At 38.9% G+C, this 20,917-nt stretch overlaps 1 protein-coding gene across 50 annotated transcripts in view; it reads right to left on the bottom strand.

Annotated features, from left to right (window-relative positions):
• Positions 1–20,917, bottom strand: part of heph (polypyrimidine tract-binding protein 1 heph) — a 387,035-nt gene that overhangs the window by 229,000 nt on the left and 137,118 nt on the right. For 22 of the 50 annotated variants that reach the window (XR_010849783.1, XM_067084734.1, XM_067084768.1 and 19 more), the window contains exon 2: positions 3,989–4,890. The exons of the other annotated variants lie outside the window; for them this stretch is intronic. Coding sequence is in view for 21 of the 22 variants with exons in the window: in XM_067084734.1 (XP_066940835.1) it covers positions 3,989–4,294 (306 nt within the window). In the remaining variant the exon portion in view is untranslated. The remainder of the gene's footprint in view (positions 1–3,988; positions 4,891–20,917) is intronic. 50 annotated transcript variants of the gene reach the window in all.

The following is a 20,917-nucleotide window of genomic DNA, read 5'->3' as shown; positions in this document are numbered from 1 at the left end:
CATTCCTTTCAACATTTCCCTTTAAACCTTCTTCCTCCTCCTCTTCTCCCCTTGTATACCTCTATATGATCTTCCTGACTAGGAAGGCTCATCCCCTTCTCTCTCTCTCTCTCTCTCGTCATTTACCTTTACACAATAGGGTCGCTCTCTATATCCCTTTCAGATGTCATATCCCACACTTCTTTGGGCAGTTTCCGCTTTTTTGATTCTATATTTCCAGACAATATTTCTTTTTCTCTTGTGCGTTCCTCTCCTTCCATTTTTCGTCTTTGAGTATTTTGACTCTCTCTCTCTCTCAAACATTTTCTTTTAATCCTTTCTACCAACTCTCAAATGCTTCATCAGTTACACTGCTTCTTTTTATTTTAATATTTTGACAACCTGCCTCTCTCTCTCTCTCTATTAGGTTTTTTAAACCTTATCAACTTCCCAAACGCTTATCACTTACATTTCATCTATTTTTCGTACTGTAATATTTAAAAGGGCCTCTCTCTCTCTCTCTCTCTCTCTCTCTCTCTCTCTCTCTCTCTCAACTTATATATGCTCACCAGTTACAATCCATCTATATTTCATACTTTAATATTTTTACTGACACTCATCTTTTTTACCCTTCAATCAACTCACATATGCTTATCAGTTAAAGTCCATGTATATTTCATAACTTAATACTTATATTGCCTCCCTCTCTCTCTCTCTCTCTCTGCTAAAAGAAATAAACAAGTAACTGACTGCAGATTCTGCATAATGCAAGTTTGTGAAAGTACCGAACTTTTCACTTATCCAATCTTCGTCACGAATAGAATTAAAAATAAAAAGAAAAATGAATTTCACACGAGTCCAAAAGGAAAGTACACCTCATGAAATTCTACATTAAACGAGTGCAAAACCAGACGGGCAACATGAAAGCAATAGCAATTACTGCAACTTAGCACCTAGCCAATTTTATACAACGATAAAAAAAAAACTTGAAGATAACACACCACAACGATGATAATGGAAAAACGCTTGTCAAAACTGGCTTAATTAATGCCTACACAACTATAAGCTCCCTTATAGGCCAGTGCTTCCCAACCTATGGGTAATTACCCACAAGTGAGTAATTCGGATAATGTGTGGGTAATGGAAGGCTACTATATGATTTATAATTTGTAACTTAAAATTTAGAAATTGGACAAAAACATGAGTATGATTCTTTTAATAACCCTTATCTATTTTATTATAGATTCATACGATCTATAATACTGTAATTACATTCGATGATGTGGGTAACACAAATTTGAAGTCAGTAAATGGGCAACGGAAAAGGATGGGAACCATTGCTCTAGGCAACAAAAATCGACTTAAAATTCTTTACAGAGTTTCATAACTGCCTGACAGACCGTGCCAAGGTCGACGTAATACAACACATCCTATTAAATACTCTATTGTGAATACCAACTCTACGCATCAATATCCTCGATCCTAAAGAATACAAAATGAGAGGGTTGTTATACGGGAAATCCTAAATTCAGTAAATACTAAGTTAAACCGATGTCACATCTGACCTGCAGTTTGAATTGCAGAGAGAGAGAGAGAGAGAGAGAGAGAGAGAGAGAGAGAGAGAGAGAGAGAGAGAGAGAGAGAGAATCAACTAATATGCTATTCTCTTCATACCTAAACATGTACCAAGACAAATTTCATGCCAACAAATTTGACGAGAAGACAGAGAGAGAGAGAGAGAGAGAGAGAGAGAGAGAGAGAGAGAGAGAGAGAGAGATTCAACTAATATGCTATTCTCTTCATACCTAAACATGTACCAAGACAAATTTCAGACGCAACACCAGAGAGAGAGAGAGAGAGAGAGAGAGAGAGAGAGAGAGAGAGAGAGATTCAACTAATATACCATTCTTTTCACACCTAAACATATACAAAGATAAATTTCGTTGTTACGAATCTAAATCAACATCGAAATAGACCTTTTTTTCCCCCAAGTGCAAAACCAACCCCCCCCCCCTTGAAATTCTATAAACCCCATCCTATAAATTCTTCCTCCCCCTCCATAAATTCCTACCACAACGTTAAAACCTAAGAGGCGGCGGAATCCACACACTAATACCATCCACGCAGCAGTTAACTCGCATCGAACTTCCGGTATGCTAAACGCCATGTGTCGCAACACAGACAGATCGATGAGTAACCGTTGCCAGAACGTCGAAGTTTCTTCGGCGCAATCGAGTTTTCTGTACAGCCGCTACAGCGTATAATCAAGGCCGCCGAAAATACATCTATCTTTCGGTGGTCTCGGTATAAAGCTGTATGAGCCGCGGTCCATGACACTTTGACCACTGCCCGTAGTGGCCTGTCCTATTTATCATTGCCATAAGCACGATTATGGCTAACTTTAACCTTAAATATAATCAAACCTATTGAGGCTAAAAGGCTGCAATTTGGTATGTTTGACGATTGGAGGGTGGATGATCAACATTACCAATTTGCAGACCTCTAGCCTCTGTAGTTTTTCAGATCTGAGGGCGGACAGAATAAAGTGCGGACGGACAGACAAACCCGGCACAATAGTTTTCTTTTACAGAAAACTAAAAATATAGGAAGCTTCCTTCGACCGATTGGTTACGCTAATTAAGAAGAGCTGCAGAGAAATACTCTTTTAATTGTTAACCTTTTGAGAATCGGTTTTAAACACTACTGCAATTAAGTTTTGGACTGGAATATAAAATTTAGACCATAGGCCAAGCGCTACGGCCTACGCGGTCATTCAGCGCGGAAAATAATGTTGAAACAATTGCTGGAGAGGGTGGAAAGTCAGATGAAATATAATATGAACGGAGATACAGTAGTGGTTGCTGCTAGGCACAATTTTAGCATAGACAGCCACTAATACAATTCCAGTTGGGACAAAGTCCTTGAATCGTACGCAATGACAATTCTGAAAGAACATTTCAAGTTATATCTATCTATATTTATATTTTTAGGATTCCATCGCAAAATTATATCTTTCTATTTGCTAATCTACGTCCTTACGAATAACAGTTATATTCATATATACGTTTGTAGGATTCCATGGCAAAACGACAACTTTTCATTTGCTAATCTGGGTCATCAAGAATGGCACACAGTTATATTCATATTTACATTTTTAGGATTCCATGGCAAATTTCTAGCTTTTTATTTGCTAATCTGGGTCGTCATGAATGGCACACAGTTATATTCATATTTACATTTTTAGGATTCCACGGCAAATTTATAGCTTAGCTCAGAACCTACGTTCTTGCGAAAGAGAGGTTAGTCGGAACAAGTCCTGAACTGATATAAAAATAAATAAAAATAAAAAAATGCAAATGCGCGCACATTTTCACAATGCCTTAACCTACGCATGCAAACCATCGCAATTATTGCTTTCAAGTGTATACAAAATTCTTCAAAATCCTAATTTTAGTAACAGAGGCCTTTATTAATCCAGACGATTTACCATGGAAGAGAAGTTTTCTCAACCAAAACACACAAGCACGACAGAGGTCACGGGGAATTCTGAAGGTCATTGACCCAGGAAAAACGTCGGGACATCGTCAAGAGACGTTCGTTGATGTCGCTTTGCAGAAGAGCTACTTATCATAATTAGATGAAAATTAATACATAACATTCAGTCTCCTAAAACGATAAAGAAACGATATAAAAAAAAAATATTCAGTACATATTTGCGCCAACGTGATAGGGAACAGCGGGAACAGGAGGAGGAGGAGGAGGAGGAGGAGAGAACTTCAGGAAGACCCTAATTACGGGGGCGCGAAGGTTAAAAGTGTTTTTCTCTCCCTCTCCCTCTCTCAGCTGCAGGAGGGAGAATGAGAGGAAGGGAGAGAGGGAGAGAGAAGGTGAAGTGTTTATCTCTCCCTCTCTCTCTCAGCTGCAGGAGGGAGAATGAGAATGTGAGACGGAGAGAGGGAGGGAGGGAGAGGGTGGGGAGGGGGAGGGGCAGGGTAGGTCGAGGGCGTACCTGGTCGATGAAGTGCATGATGGGCGTGAAATGATGGGTGACAGGGACTGTCGTGAGAGCCTGGCTGACGGAGGCGGCGCCCACGGCGGTAGTGGTATGGAGAGGGGGTGTGAACGCCGGAGGGTAAGCGGCCGCCGGGGCGAGGTGGTGGTGATGGTGGTGAGGAGGCGTGAAGGGCACAACCGCGGTGGCAGCAGCGGCGGCGTGGGCGTGGGCGGCGGCAGCAGCAGAAGGCGGAACGACCGGCAGCTGGGGCACGGCGATGTAGGGCGTAGCGCAGTAGATTTCGGACACGGGCCTCTTCATCACAGCGGCGCGTCAGTCACCCCCATGGAATTTGGGGCGGGGGGCGCTTTCTCTGGCGTCAAAGAAATGGGCGTGTGCGCGTGTGAGATCGCGTGCGTTTTTTTTTTTTTTTTAGCCTGCTGGTGCGTGTATACACACACACAATTCTACAGAACACACACACACAATCTTATAGACTGCTGGGTGTATTCTGTGTATTCTGGCGACGACACAATCTTATAGGACACACATACACAATCTTATAGACTGCTGGTTGTATTCTGTGTATTGTGGCGACGACACAATCTTACAGGACACACACACACAACCTTATAGACTGCTGGGTGTATGCTGACGAAAATGCGCGTGTATACACACACACACACACACACACACAATCTTAAAGAACACACACGCGCAATCTTACGGACTGCTGGGTGTATTCTGACGACAACACGCACGTATATGTATATATATATACACACACAAAGCTCAAAGTTCAGTTAATGATTATCAAGATCTGCTACGTGGACCAACCTCTTGTATATAATATATACGATTAGCTTACATCCGAATTACTATTATGACCTGTGCTTTGTTCAACTTTTCCGTTCTTCCTAAAATGAGATGGACAACAAAATAATAACAATAATTAATAGTAATCACTTGATATTCACCATCATCTCACCTCGATAACCCAGTTAAGGTAGAAATTATTTAATGGGTGGTTTTCAACGAGACACTTTATGAAACAAACACTTGCTTATCCGTATTGATATTTTTTTTTTCTGTTGATAAACACTGGTCAAAGGATGGTCAAGTTCCTTCTTCGAGTTGCTCACCTTTGCCCCTAAAAAACCTCTCAGAAAAACCCACAAACAAAAAAAAAACCAAAGCAAAAAACAAAACAAAACACTTTTTTTTAAACCAGCGTAGGTTAAAAGGACAAGTTTGAGCGAAGCACTTTTTTTTTTTTTAAACGTCAAGATTTATATATATAAAAAAACAACTCAAAACGAGGGGATGTCTTATTTAAACAACAGAGCATTAAAGCAATTTTAAATGGAAATGATAAAAAAAAAACTTGAAAAAATAAAAATAAGCGTGACACCAACAAGCCGCGATTGGCCGATGTTGTTGTTGAGGCTTTCTGTCTTGCTCCCTCCCCCTCTCTCCCTTCCCCTCCCTCTCACTCTCTCTCTCTCTCTCTCCCCCTAAAACCCTTCCTTCCTTCCTCCTCCTCCTCCTCCTTCTCTCTTTGGCCACGGAACAACTCCGACACACACCCACACCTAAAGCTCACTCACGCCTGTCTGAGGGCGGGCGACGGCTTCCATAACAAGAACACGCGCCGTCTTACCTGCAAATGAAAAAAGAAAAACGATCGTTAGAACGACGAGGGAAAAAGGGGAGGAATGCTTCTTCACTTCTACTGTTGCTGATATATATATATACATAATATATATATATATATATATATATATATATATATATATATATATATATATATATATATATATATATATATATATATATACATATTACATATCATAATATTACTTATCACTATAAACCTGTACATAGATCTATATTCCTTAAAATATTAACAAAGCAATGGTATAACTTTTATAAACTATATATTATTCATTATACTGTTTCTCCATCCTTTTATTGTAGAGAATAGGAAAATTAAAGTTTAACAGACAGTTTTTATACAAAAAATATATTAATCGAACACTTTCTCTTTTATTTTTTTCTAAAAAGAGAAAGTTTAACAGACAATTTTTTTAGAGACAGTATATAAAATTAATCAAACTCACTCTCTCTCTCTTTTCTTTTATAAAAAAAAAAGAGAGGAAGAGTTTAACATACAATATATAATACCAATCATTCTCTCTCTCTCTCTCTTTTCTTTAAAAAAAAAAGAGAGAAAAGAGGAAGGGTTTAGGTCAATATATATCAATCATATTCTCTCTCTCTTGTCTTTCAAAAAAAAAAAGAGAAAAGAGGAAGGGTTTAGGTCAATATATATCAACCATATTCTCTCTCTCTCTTCTTCTTCTATAAAAAGAGAAACGAGGAAAAAAATAAGAGACAAGAGGTGAAGTTTAACAGGCAACCAGGAAAACGAGAGAGACAATGAGGTGAACTTCAAACCCAAAACAAAGGCAATGCTGCTTTATTGATCCGCCGACATAAGTAATTCCAGAATTCCCCACCTTTCCATCAATCCCACCTACCCCTCTCCCACAAAACCCTCCCCCCACACAACTCATTTGGACAATATCCTTTCTCGTAATCACACGCCCGCCCCACTCGTCAACTTTACACTGTAGTTATTGTCAGTAGCCGGACTATTTTCGAATGGGTATTAGATAACTCATTATCTTTATTATTATTATTATTATCAATCCACCCAATTCACTATTATAATCAACTTTACACTTTCGTTATTGTCAGCAGCGGGAGTATTTTCGAATGAGTATTGGATAACTCATTATTGCCATCGATATATTATTATGATTATGATTATTGTTAATTATTATTATCGATCAGTAAAATCCTAAATTATATGAAAAAAATTATATCGATAATTGTGGTTTCTTATTACTCAACAGTTCATCACTATATTGTGTCAGCATTATTATTATCATTTCTACTATTATTATTAGTTTAATTATTATATTATTAACTAATAAAAATCCACAATTACATAAATTATATTGATAACTGTGGATTCGTATTACTGAATTCTTATTACATAAGTTTATCGCGATATTGTGAATTTCTAAGCATTATTATTATTATTATTATTATTATTATTATTATTATTATTATTATTACTACCCACCGTAAGTTCAGTAACGTAACTGTTATCAAACACAGCAGCAGTAGTAGTAAAATCAGTCGTAGTAGCATGCAGCTGGTTACGTCATCAATTTTCTATAGTGCCAACTATCCCGCAAGGTAGGGGAAGCGGGAGGAGGAGGAGGAGGAGGAGGAGGAGGAGGAGGAGGAGGAGGAGGAGGAGGAGGAGGAGGAGGAGGAGGCGGAGGAGGTCACCGGAAAAGAATTTCCGACCCGTGGCGCGAAGAACAACAATAATTCCCAGCCACGACCGCCAACGACGACTCATCAAGACGCAGAAATCAATGACGACGACAACAAATGCGACGGACGCACGCCACGACGACATTAAGACGACCAGACGAGACGAGAAGAGAGAGAGAGAGAGAGAGAGAGAGAGAGAGAGAGAGAGAGAGAGAGAGAGAGAGAGAGAGAGAGAGAGAATTTTTTTAATCCACGTGTAATAACACTACACTGACATAATTACGAAAATTATGTTTAGATTTATATATATATATATATATATATATATATATATATATATATATATATATATATATATATATATATATATATACCTACTGTAAAGAGAGAGAGAGAGAGAGAGAGAGAGAGAGAGAGAGAGAGAGAGAGAGAGAGAGAACTTCAATCAGTTTTACTACACTACAGTGATGTAATTAAAGAAATACTAGCTAGACTAGATGTAAAAAGAGAGAGAGAGAGAGAGAGAGAATTTCATTAAAGGAGGGGAGGGAAAGAAAAAATATGCCTCAGACGATCTTATTCACCGCTATGAGTCATACAAACACACGAGTCACAAAGAGAGAATGAAAAAAAGAGAGAAAAAAAAAAAGCCTGATTCACTATCGAGCATAAAGGCTGTTGAGTCAAACTGCTTGTCCCTGACCCTACATACTCCCTACTACTCCCCCCCCCATTTTTCGCCCTTAGGACCCCCCCACACACACACACACACACACAATTCTGTCCTTCGTTCCTCCCGAAATCTCTTGCTTCAAGGCCCGACCGATTATTCGCTGTGTGTGTGTGTGTGTGTGTGTGTGTGTGTGTGTGTGTGTGTGTGTGTGTGTGTGTGTGTGTGTGTGTACTGGGGGAGGGGGAAACACCACGTGATAGGAGAAACATCAATGTCTGCGTGTGTTTACTATGGGCAGGAACCCCGCCACGTGACAGCAGAAATATCAATGCATGCGCCCGCGCCTGCGTGTCGCCAATAGTGCATTTGTGTGCATGGGCCCAACATGCAACATAATGGCCAACCGTGCTGTGTTGTCCTACCCTGAAGTACTTGCAGTGCGAGCAGGGCACGTCTGCCCAAACATACCACAACGAGTGTGACCCTCGCATTCCCGATCTCTGCCAGCGACAGGAATGCATGCCCTCCTGCCCTCTCTCTCTCTCTCTCTCTCTCACCTGGGGAGCGAGAGGGAGGAAGAGGAAGAGAGAGGGGGAGGGGGTACATGAGAGGGGATTGCTTAGCGACAACGACGACCCAAACATACCTAGGCATTCTCCTTCCTCACTCACCCCCAACCCCCCCAAAAAAACGACGAGGGACTGCGAGGTAAAAACAGCGTGGAATGCCTCTCTGTTCAACACGGGAAGTGAACCTGTAATAACTGTTGATATAACAATCTTGCAGGGAACTATAACCACTTCAGACATCGGCAAAGGTGTAGTAAATACTATTTGCCAATCTTACGCTCTCACATTCAAGAATCTGCATGTTGTTTGATACCGAGTGTTATGTATACAGAACGCATTCATTCATGCTTGCATGCTGCATAACCAAACAGTTACACAAAGCATATTCATTTATACTGAGAGTACAAAACGCTATTTACAAATTACAAAAATTTCACTCTTATAAAAGTTATATATTCATCACTACTTGTTTCCGGGTTACCTAGTTCTCAATTCGTAAATAAGTACTGATCATACAAACAAAAGATCGTGGTATAGACCACGCGGATATATCAAAGCCAAGTGTAGTGTTTGCAAACGCTTTGTAATCCTTGTTTAACGCTATATAACTTTTTAACACAATATAATTCTTATTTAACACTATATAACCCTTATTTAACACTATATAACCCTTATTTAACAAATTACAATAATTTACCACTACATAATCCTCATTTAACACTATATAAACCTTACTTAACGCTATACAATCCTAACTTAACGCTATATAATCCTTACTTAACACTGTATAATCCTTAACACAATATAATCCTTATTTAACTCTATATAAACTTAACCTGAAAAAGTTTCAACTCGTGTCCAAGTCATTCGTGATTTTGTCATTTCCCGTTCACCCCGAGGCAGGTCTACTAAACCCCCGCCCCCCTTCTCTCTCTCTCTCTCTCTCTCTCTCTCTCTCAATGACTTTCATGTGAACAGGTGTGTATCATGGCTCAGGAAATGATGACCCCCCACTTCCTAATGTTGACCCCAGATCTAGTAGATCTTGACTTTCGTCTTCCTTTCCGATATCCTTCGCTATTTCAACCTTGTTCCTCTACTTCTATCATCTAAAGATTTTTGTATATCTTCTACAAAATGGTACCGTAACATTTTCCTGTTTTTTAGTTTGCCTGTCCGTCCGTCCGTCCGCACTTTTTCTGTCCGCCCTCAGATCTTAAAAACTACTGAGGCTACAAGGCTGCAAATTGGTATGTTGGTCACCCACCCTCCAATCACCAAACATACCAAATTGCAGCCCTCTAGCCTCAGTAGTTTTTATTTTATTTAAGGTTAATGTTAGCCATAATCGTGCGTCTGGCAACGATAAAGGCCATGCCACCACCAGCCCGTGGTTAAAGTTTCGTGGGCCGCGGCTCATACAGCATTATACCAAGACCACCAAAAGATAGATCTGTTTTCGGTGGCCTTGATTATACGCTGTAGCAGCTGTAGGGAAAACTGCGCATTTTTAACTTGTTTATTTTATGTTTCTACTAATTTTGGAACCAGTTCCGAGTCATAGCTGGTTGAAAGTATTTCACTACTTGATGTCACGTCAATTCATCCATTACTGTCTTTCATTTCCTATTTTCTTCTGCTTCAACCTTCGTTATTTTCGCATTTGACATTTCCATGCATTTTTATATTCATTTATTCCTTCCCCCAAAAACCTGTTGCTCTGACTATTGTAAACAGCAAGGAAATTAGCCTTTCAATTGCTGCTTTTTCGTCTGTGAAATTGTATTATTATTATTGCAAACAAAACACACTCGTGGCATTCCGTGACAATTGCAACGTCATTTCAATCAATCATTGAAAGTCCTTCGGGACGCATACATGCTGCATCATCATCATTCTCTCTCTCTCTCTCTCTCTCTCTCAAAAAGAGCGACATTAATATGGCTTTAACAACCCCAAAAGGACACTTAAAGAGTGAATACATATAAGCTTATGTTTCACTCTGAAAAGATTAAAAGCCTAATGATAAAACATGTTGCACTCAAAAAGTTTAGTGTCCCAGCTTAACACCACAAAAACTGCACCCAGAAACTTAATTAGGATAAGAGCTCAAATTAGTAAGTTGTATAAGAGGGGGGGGAGGGGGTTCTGCTTCCCACTTTACAAACTTCAAAACAAAGAAAAAGTGAAAAACGTGCCGAAGTTTCTTCGGGGCAATCGAGTTTTCTGTGCAGCGTATAATGCTGTATGGGCCGCGGCCCATAACTCTCAGCCATAACCCGATGGAGGCCTGTCCTACAGCGCTGCCAGACGCACGATCATGGCTAGCTTTAACCTTTAAATAAAATAAAAACTACCGGGGCTAGAGGGCTGCACTTTGCTACGTTTGATGACTGGAGGGTGGGTGATCAACATACCAATTTGCAGCCCTCTAGCCTCCGTACTTTTTAAGATCTGAGGGCGGGAAGATAAAATGCGGCCGGGCAGACAAAGCCAACTCGATAGTTTTCTTTTACAAAAAACTAAAACCATTCCCTTTTTTACACGGATAAAAGAAAAAAAAAATCAAGGAATATACGCTTCTAATCTTATAGAATCAGTCAATAAGAAATTCTTTAAAAAGACAACACATATAAAATAACGAACACGGAAATACGTTCATAAAAAAAAAAAAAAAAAAACAAGGTCGAAGATGACTGCGCGAGAACAAACTGAACTGAAGGCAGCAAGATGAACAGCAATATTTTCAAAGTAAGATAATCAGCAAATAAATTCAAAGGAATATTAAGAGCAACATGTTTCCGAGTAAGATCAGCCGCAAAGAATTTCATAGCACGATTAACAGCAATAAATGTCAAAGTATAATTAATAGCAATACACTTTAAAGTAAGAACAACGGCAAAGATGAACAGCAATAAAAACAAAGTAAGATTAACAGCAATAAATTTTAAAGTAAAATAGCAAAAAAATTTTCAAAATGACTGAAAGCAGAGGAAGATTAAGGGTAATAAATTCCAAAGCAATATTGACAGCAATCAATTTCAAAGTAAGACTAACAGCAAAAACCCTCAAAGTAAGACTAACAGCAAAGATGAACAGCTCCGGATCCCAAAGCAAGATTAACAGCAATAATTCCAAAATATGATCAACAGCAATGTTTCAAAATAAGATTAAAAGCAATAAATTTCAAAGTAAATTTAACAGCAATAAATTTCAAAGTAAGATTAACGGCAATAAATTTCAAAAGATTAACAGCAATAAATTTCATTAGTAAGATTAATTAACAGCAATAAATTTCAAGGTAATATTAACAGCAATAAATTTCAAAGTAAGATTATTAACAGCAATAAATTTCAAATTCGCCCACCCCCGTCCCTCTTCATCGTTCGACCTGCAAACGCCATCAGCGCTCCCCAAACCCCAAAAAAACTCCACTTCGACGCTCATTTACCTAATAAAGCGGACGTTAGGACGGCGTCTTATATCGAACCAGCCAACCACACACCATTTCATCTCGAGAGTTCATGCGGTGCTCAAGAACACACTCTCTCTCTGATACTTGTCCCCTTAAAGGACGAACTTCCCAATACACGCCTGCATCAAACGATGATAGTAGTGATGCTGATGATGGCAATGATGCTGATAGTGATGGTGAAGGTTCTATCATCATCAGCTTCGCCACCAAAAGGTGCTAAAATGTGTTGCGGTCGAAAATGAACGCATTTTTCAAATGTTTTCGATGATGAGGCCGATCGCCATGCGACGTCGTGGGAATATTTTGAGAGAGAGAGAGAGAGAGAGAGAGAGAGAGAGAGAGAGAGAGAGAGAGAGAGAGAGAGAGAGAGAGAGAGAGAGAAATTTTTATTCAAATCGTCTTTTGGAGAATAAGAAAAACATGAGAGAGAGAGAGAGAGAGAGAGAGAGAGAGAGAGAGAGAGAGAGAGAGAGAGAGAGAAATCGTCTTTTGGAGAATAGAGAGAGAGAAAGAGAGAGAGAGAGAGAGAGAGAGAGAGAGAGAGAGAGAGAGAGAGAGAAATTTTTATTCAAATCGTCTTTTGGAGAATAAGAAAAAAATGATGATAGAGAGAGAGAGATTTTTATTCAAAGAGAGAGAGATGAGAGAGAGAGAGAGAGAGAGAGAGAGAGAGAGAGAGAGAGAGAGAGAGAGAGAGAGAGAGAGAGAGAGATTTTATTCATTTTTTATTTTTACTATCTTTTGGAGGAATCATGCAAGAAAAATAAAACGGAAAAAAAAGACACGGAGAGGATGTAAGTGACAGCGTGGGGGTGAGAACATGGACCAGGAGCAGTACCACCCAAGACGGAGAGAGAGAGAGAGAGAGAGAGAGAGAGAGAGAGAGAGAGAGAGAGAGAGAGAGAGAGAGAGAGACCACAAGTCCGTCACCAAGCACTTAACCCACGAGAATTTACAGCTTAATGCTAAGTGCAAGGCCCTATAAATTGAACACAGGATGGAAGGTGAAATTTCCCATGGCAAAGGCTGCTACCGTCGGTACTGTTCTCCATTACAAACTTTTCACAAGGCGTTCTTCTTCTTGGTTCATGATTTACGATGTAAGATCCAGCGGAATCAACAACAGCTAAACAAAAAAAAATAAAGCCTATGGCAGCCTGTCTTCTGACTTGTAAACAATGCGTTCTTCTTCTTCCCTTTATGAATCATGACGTAAAAAGCCAGCGTAAACACGGAAGCAGCTAAAGAAAGCCTGTGGTAACCTGACTTCTAATCTGTAAAAATGCGTTCTTCTTCCATTTTTGATTCACGACCTAAAATTAAGAGTCAACTCAGAAAATTCAATTAAGTAAATCGCAGCCAGACTTGTGATTTGTAAACAATGCGTTCTTCTTCTTCCATATTTGATCCACGACGTAAAGTCCAGCGTAAACACAACACAGCCGAAGAAAGCTGTGGCAGCCTGACTTCTTCCATTTTTGATTCATGACGCAAAACCCCGCGTAAACTCGGCACCGCGAAAAAGCTATGGCAGCCTGACTTGTGACTTGTAAAAATATGATAATGAATGATAATGAACGGAGGTACTGAAGGACTTACACACCTGCTAATGTAACTGATCTGATTAATGAGCTAGACGGATGAATACCAAAGCCTTTGCTACGTCCCATATATGAATATCTTCTGAATGGTTCATTCAGGTGTGGTGTGAGGATTACGCCTCGCCTGGGCCCTCACAATTTCTTTTCGTGAGAGAGAGAGAGAGAGAGAGAGAGAGAGAGAGAGAGAGAGAGAGAGAATGAATCATCATACGGGATTGAACACAGATCTACTCGCTTGCGTGAGGGACAGAGAGATAAGGTCCTTTTTCAAATTCCCTAAACTTCCGGAGAGAGAGAGAGAGAGAGAGAGAGAGAGAGAGAGAGAGAGAGAGAGAGAGAAAAATCCTCTTTCAAATCCGGGATCGAACACAAATCTACTCGCTTGCAAACGACACACGAGAGAAAGAGAGATAAACTCCTCTTCAACTTCCCCAGACTTAGAGAGAGAGAGAGAGAAAAATCAAACGCGTCCACAAAATTCTAGACACAGCATGACGCTGTCACGTGACACATAACGGCAGACCAGTAATCGTGTTTACCTTATCGACGGGGACAATGGTGTCAAATCTCTCTGCTGTCACATACCCCGTCCTAATCATCCCTTATCTGCGTTCTTCGGCGTCGAATGCCAAACAAAACAACAAACCAACGAGACCCTATATGTGTCCAAGTGCCCATCGTGACAGTGGCTATATAATACAGTGCAGATGTGTGAATGGAAAGGTCGCAATGCTTAGTGGCGGCCACTTAGCCAGTTATACATGAACAGAACCCGGGCGACTGCCTGCCTACTGCACTATGAAATGTCATCCAGATGTGAGTTTCGTTATCTCAAGGTGATAAAAGAGGACCAATAAGGCTTCGCGTAAACACGACGAAGCACTTTCGGGAAAGCCTCATAATAAATAATAATAATAATAATAATAATAATAATAATAATAATATCAGACGTGATAGAGGACCAATAAGGCTTCGCATGAAAACGCCAAAGTACTTTGAGAGTCTAATAATAATAATAATAATAATAATAATAATAATAATAATAATAATAATAATAATAATAATAATAGGTATTTTAACGTCAACACGGATGAACAGCACCGTTCAGGTGTTCGAAAGTTTTTGCTTTTGTTTTTACATAGTAATACAGTTTACTACGCAATTGTGGATTTTTATTACACACACTGTTTTTCAATGGATTGTGAATTTCTTAGCAATAGTAATAATAATAATAACAATAATAATAATAATGATACCCTACTTCCAAGCCTTTGTTATATTATATAACAAAGGCTCCTTAGATCAATGTACAAGGATACTGAAATGGAATTACTGTTATCATTATTATTATTATGAAAGTTATGAACCCTATTCATATGAAACAAGCCCACCAAAGGGGCCACTGACTTGAAAATCAAGCTTCCAGAGAATATGGCGATCATTTGAAAGTAACAGAAGGTAATAGGAAATACAGAAAGAAAAATCAGTTATCAAAGAAAAAAAATTAACAAAATACATAACGGATAAAAATGTAAGCAAGCATTATTAGGGCAATAACAATGCGTTGAACGACAATAACAAAATGGCAAAAAATACTGAAGTATAAAATTTAATATTTCAAATGCAAAATTGTACACTCGAATGCTGAAAGCTTACAGAAATCGTGACACTGAACCACAGGTCTGTCTTGACAACAAAGTCGATGTATACGTCATGCTATTAAAAAATGCACGAACCCATTGCGTTATGACACGTCGATCCGAATCGGTGTTTACAAAATGCAAGCGAGTAAACAGTCACGTCTCTTTGATATCAATCACTAAAGAATTACTCAGTGTACCGTGTGTACCGTGTTAAAACAGGAAGTTAAACATTAGGATCGTTCTCCCCCCCACTGAAAATTTACAAAATAATAATATTGGTCGCAAACTAGAGATCAAAAATTGGCAAGAAATCTTTTGCGAAAAATGAAACATACTCTTAACGATAATAATAATGAAGTTAATTTCCTGATAGTTAAGCTAGTTCTTTGTGCCATTTTAAAAGATTAGCTAGTACTTTCTACCACAATTCGAGTAATCTCCGCTTTAAATGCTAATGCATCCTGAATGTTAACGGGAATACTTAAGCTTTCTCCACACCTTCCCATGAACTGGTGAATGACGAAGCTCTTTTAACTTTTTATCATTTGCAAGCACTTTCTAAATTTTCTTCCACGCAAAATACTTGACAAAATCGCTTATTTTCTACAAAGTATAAGAGGAGGCCGAATATTTTCTCCCTCTCTTTTCAAACATTTGGGAAGCCTTCTGAAATAAAGTCTTGTATGGAAGGCCGAATTCTCTCTCTCTTTCTCCTTTGCAAACTTCAGAAATCTTCTGAATGTCAATCACATATGGAAGGAGGTCGTACTCTCTCTCTCTCTCTCTCACTCTCTCTCTCTCTCTCTCAGGCGGCTCTAACGTAAATAAATTAAAATCCTTTATAAATCGCTTTCAATTCTCTGTAAGTTTATGAATCTGCTTCCGGTACTGAACTGTTATCAACTGAACGGTAAACCTCGAGCCATTAAATACAACTGCACATTTCCTCTGATTAAAATAAAACAAAAAAATTAAAGAAAATAAAGACACGGCGGGAACACCTTAATTCAGCAAGAAAAAAAAGGGGGGGGGGTTAAATTCGGTTGTTTTCATACCAAACACGCGCGTTAATGGTGTTATTCCTAGAAACCCGAGAAGTCTGAACATCTTGGCAAGTATTCAAATGGGCCAAAATGCTCCTTGCTCCCGAGACAGAATAAAATAACCCAGAGTGTCAAGGGACCTTATGCTTTAACATGAGGAAAACAAAGGAATTTTGCATTTAATTTTTCATTTTAACTTTGCAAAGACTAACGTGAATATTCAGCAGACGAGTTAAATCTTCAGTCGAACGTTCACACCGTCATTCTGACTTTAATTCTTCACTTCCTGGGAGCGAGTAATTACGGTACCTGCGACCGGTATGTTTAAGTGGCTACCTTGCGAGTGTGGGAGGGATGAACCTGTAAGAGGAGGAGGAGGAGGAGGAGGAGGAGGAGGAGGAGGTCGTCGTCATTCACCGCTGGAAATAATGTTGAAACAAATTACTGTTAGGAGAGAATTTGAAAAATAGTATTGTATACAAAACGAAAGGGGTTGCAGCCACAGGCCTAAGGGACGCCGCAAAGAACCTTGAAGTAATGGCTGCAGTGCTCAGCATGAAACACACTGACAGCAATAACATCCACCCCGCAACGGGAGGAGGAGGAGGAGTAGTGGAAGAAGAAGAAATTAACCTCCTGCTGCAAACGTACGTCAATGTAACGCCGTGTGCACCAGATGGGCCGCTTGACGTACCTTCAAAATCCGGGGGTTCACTTCTCCTGACCACAAAAAAGGAAACTGTCGAGAGAGAGACATGTGATAACCGACCACATACAGCTCATTAGGAACAACAGCAGAACAACAAGAGAACAACAACCTCCAGGTGTATTATATTCCTCCCCAGGGCGGACTCCAATCCGCCATCCATAACTAAACCCACCACTTCATTGCCACGGTCGCATTTTGTGAGAAACTTCCCAGGTCTAATAACTAAATAGGTACTATACACGTACCACCACCACCACCACCACCACCACCATCCCCAGCAGAAGCAGGAGCAGCTATCGTCAAGGGCAATGTCTGCTGTCTATTCACAGGAGGTTTAATAGGGGAGGGGGAGGGGTGCTATAGAAAAAGTTAAGGAGCTGAAATACTTTGAAGCATCAAAAGCACAGGTGGCAGGACAAGCACGGCTCCCAAAAGGGCTGTCAATCTGCTATTTAGAAACATTGCCATTTTGTGATATTTTTTTTTCAGGAGGATGTACCCAAGAAATAATAATAATTCTCACTCTCATTCTCTCTTTCAAGGCAGGTTCCTAAAAAGAAAACACTGAAGTACATACTTTAATAGCAAGAATTAAACAAAAATGGCTACTCAGTCCTCATAAAAAAAAAAAAAAAAAAAAAAAAAAAAAAAAAAAAAAAAAAAAAACAATTCTCTGTCTCTCTCCTTTCAAGGAAGGATTCTAAAAAGAATCCCGTACATTCTTTAATAGCAAGAATTGAACAAAAATAGCTACCCAGTCATCGAATGGTGTTCACTACTAAAATTATTGCGTTTTATTTCAAGTAAGTGATTTGTTTTCATTCAGATTTCTAAGCATCCCACCAAAGCAAGTTCCTGAAAACCTCATGAAAGTGATTTGTTTTCATTCAGATTTCTAAGCATCCCACCACAGCAAGTTCCTGAAGTTCCTGAAAACAATCAAGCACAAAAAAGGTCCTGCTGCGACTCCAAGCTGACTCAGCTAACGCAACCGGCGATGACTTAACTTCAACTAAAGTTCAAGCGAAGATGCAATGAAGCATTACTTCCCTAAAACCATTCTCCTTGTCTTTTAATAACATATTTTTTATCTATTTATTTATTAATTTGATATTATATTTTCTTTTCTGGTAACTGATCTCTTCTTTCTGTATTTTCTAAAACCTTCTCTTACTTCTTTCAGATGGGCACCATGTTCTTTGGAAGCTTGAATTTCAAGTCAGTGGCCCCTGTGGTGGGCTTGCTCCGTAAGAATAGGGTTCATCTTCTGAATAATAATAATAATAATAATAATAATAATAATAATAATAATAATAATAATAATAATAATAATAATGATAATAATAATAATCTTTGGAAGTCTGAATTTCAAGCCAATGTCCCCTGTGGTGTACTTAAATATGAATATAGTTCATCTTATGATGATAATAATAATAATAATAATATCATCATCTACAGTGCAATAACCATACGACTTAAATTTCCCCAACAAAATCCGATGCAGCAATGAAACAATCTATAAAAATAGAAACAAAACTTATTTTTGACCTTTTCAAAGCCACCGCAACGAACTTCGCTTAGCAGAAAACACACAAACATCCTTCCGCTCAATTTCAGAACGCTTGGTGACCATAACGTTATGAGAGAGAGAGAGAGAGAGAGAGAGAGAGAGAGAGAGAGAGAGAGAGAGAGAGAGAGAGAGAGAGAGAGAGTGCGTGTACTCTAGTACTTCTGAAAAAGTCAACAGATTTTCATTTGGAGATTCGAAAAGACCCAACAAAAACAACAACAGATGTTGATAAGTCAAAACACTCGAATGTCCCCTAAACCAGGAGGCTATTATCCAGCCAGGTACAACAATTTGAGAGAGAGAGAGAGAGAGAGAGAGAGAGAGAGAGAGAGAGAGAGAGAGAGAGAGAGAGAGAGAGAGATTGAACTCGTAAACGTTGGTAGGCTCTAATAATGAGAGCGTACAATATTGAGAGAGAGAGAGAGAGAGAGAGAGAGAGAGAGAGAGAGAGAGAGAGAGAGAGAGAGAGAGAGAGCTCGTAGGTTAAATGGCGCGCGAGAGCAACAGCATCTCAAAAAATAAAAAAATATATAAATAATAGCTGAACACGTACGAGAGAGAGAGAGAGAGAGAGAGAGAGAGAGAGAGAGAGAGAGAGAGAGAGAGAGAGAGAGAGAGAGAGAGGGACTTAGGGTTCGTTTATACCTACACATTATTATGAATCTACTATTACTGGAAGCGAACGACGTTTGCTCTAATGAATGAGAGAGAGAGAGAGAGAGAGAGAGAGAGAGAGAGAGAGAGAGAGAGAGAGAGAGAGAGAGAGAGAGAGATTAAATCCAAAAGTCAGGGTTCGTTTATACCTACACATTATTACGAGACTCCTATTATGGCAATGATACTGACAGGTGTTTGGAGAAATAAATATACACGTAAACAGCACGTCGATATAAAGCAATGAGATGAGTTCATTAAGCGTAAACGCTGATGTTTTCTCTCTCTCTCTCTCTCTCTCTCTCTCTCTCTCTCTCTCTCTCTCTCAGCCATCCTAAGTCATAATAACATGGGGTTTGCGATCTCATGAAGTTGATTTTACATCGTTTGATTGTCTCTGATTAACAGACATACATGCACAAAAAATCATATATACAAATATACATACTTGTTCATACAGATTCATATGGTAAACTTACCATGCAAATAGTGCATATTTAATTTAATTTACAGTGAATGAACAAGTATGCGTATTTTTATATACGAAAGTATGTATGAAAGAAAAATCATAACACCATAAGTCTCTCTCTCTCTCTCTCTCTTTATAAATATCTCGACACTGAAAAACCATCGTTCTATAATCTAAAACGTGCACTAGAGCTGAATTTAATTTAAAGCATCTATTCCTTAAAAAAAAAATAAATAAAATAAAATAAAATAAAAGATCGTACTATCCCGGTAAGCTGCAGACCACTTCTGACTATAATAATTATATATATTAATACAATCAAATTTTTATTCATTTATTAATGTTGCTTTATCTTTTATTAGTAACTGATCTCCTCTTTCTGTATTTCCCATTACCTCCTCCGAATGAGGACCATAATATTCTTTGGAAGCTTGAATTTCAAGTCAATGGCCCCTGTGGTGGGCTTGTTCAATATGAATAGGGTTCATCTTATAATAATAATAATAATAATAATAATAATAATAATAATAATAATAATAATAATAATAATAATAATAATAAAAATAAAAATAATAATAATAAATAATAATCACATTCTTTTCTAATAATAATAATAATAATAATAATAATAATAATAATCACATTCTTTGGAAGCTTGAATTTCAAGTCAAAATGGCCCCTGTGGTGGGCTTGTTCAATATGAATAGAGTTCATATTATTATTATTATTATAATAATAAAAAAATAATAATAATAATAGCGTAAGGGGAAAAACCAACCAAGGCATTCATGCATAAGCAAGGGGGCAGGATGCTTAATATAACTGAGCAGCAAAAGAGGGATCCCGGATAGAGAGGTCCACGAAGGAACCCAGAGAGAGAGAGAGAGAGAGAGAGAGAGAGAGAGAGAGAGAGAGAGAGAGAGAGAGAGGACCCTTCTGAGCCATAATAGGCAGAGAGGGCAAGAGCAACACCCAGAAATTTCCTTACAAAGACGAGCATTCAAGTAACCCCGCCTGGTGTACTCCACCCACCTCGCGTCGCCCCCGCAGCAAGTGTTTCGTGCGCGGGGAGAGAGAGAGAGAGAGAGAGAGAGAGAGAGAGAGAGAGAGAGAGAGAGAGAGAGAGAGCGACTATCACGCAAAAATTTGATCACGTTTGACTTATGAACCCACAAACGGTTGTCGTG

Source organism: Macrobrachium rosenbergii, chromosome 41 (assembly GCF_040412425.1).
Source record: "Macrobrachium rosenbergii isolate ZJJX-2024 chromosome 41, ASM4041242v1, whole genome shotgun sequence".
NCBI lineage: Eukaryota > Metazoa > Arthropoda > Malacostraca > Decapoda > Palaemonidae > Macrobrachium > Macrobrachium rosenbergii.
Note: the sequence above shows the minus strand (reverse complement) of the source record. Positions and strands in the feature narration are given on the sequence as shown.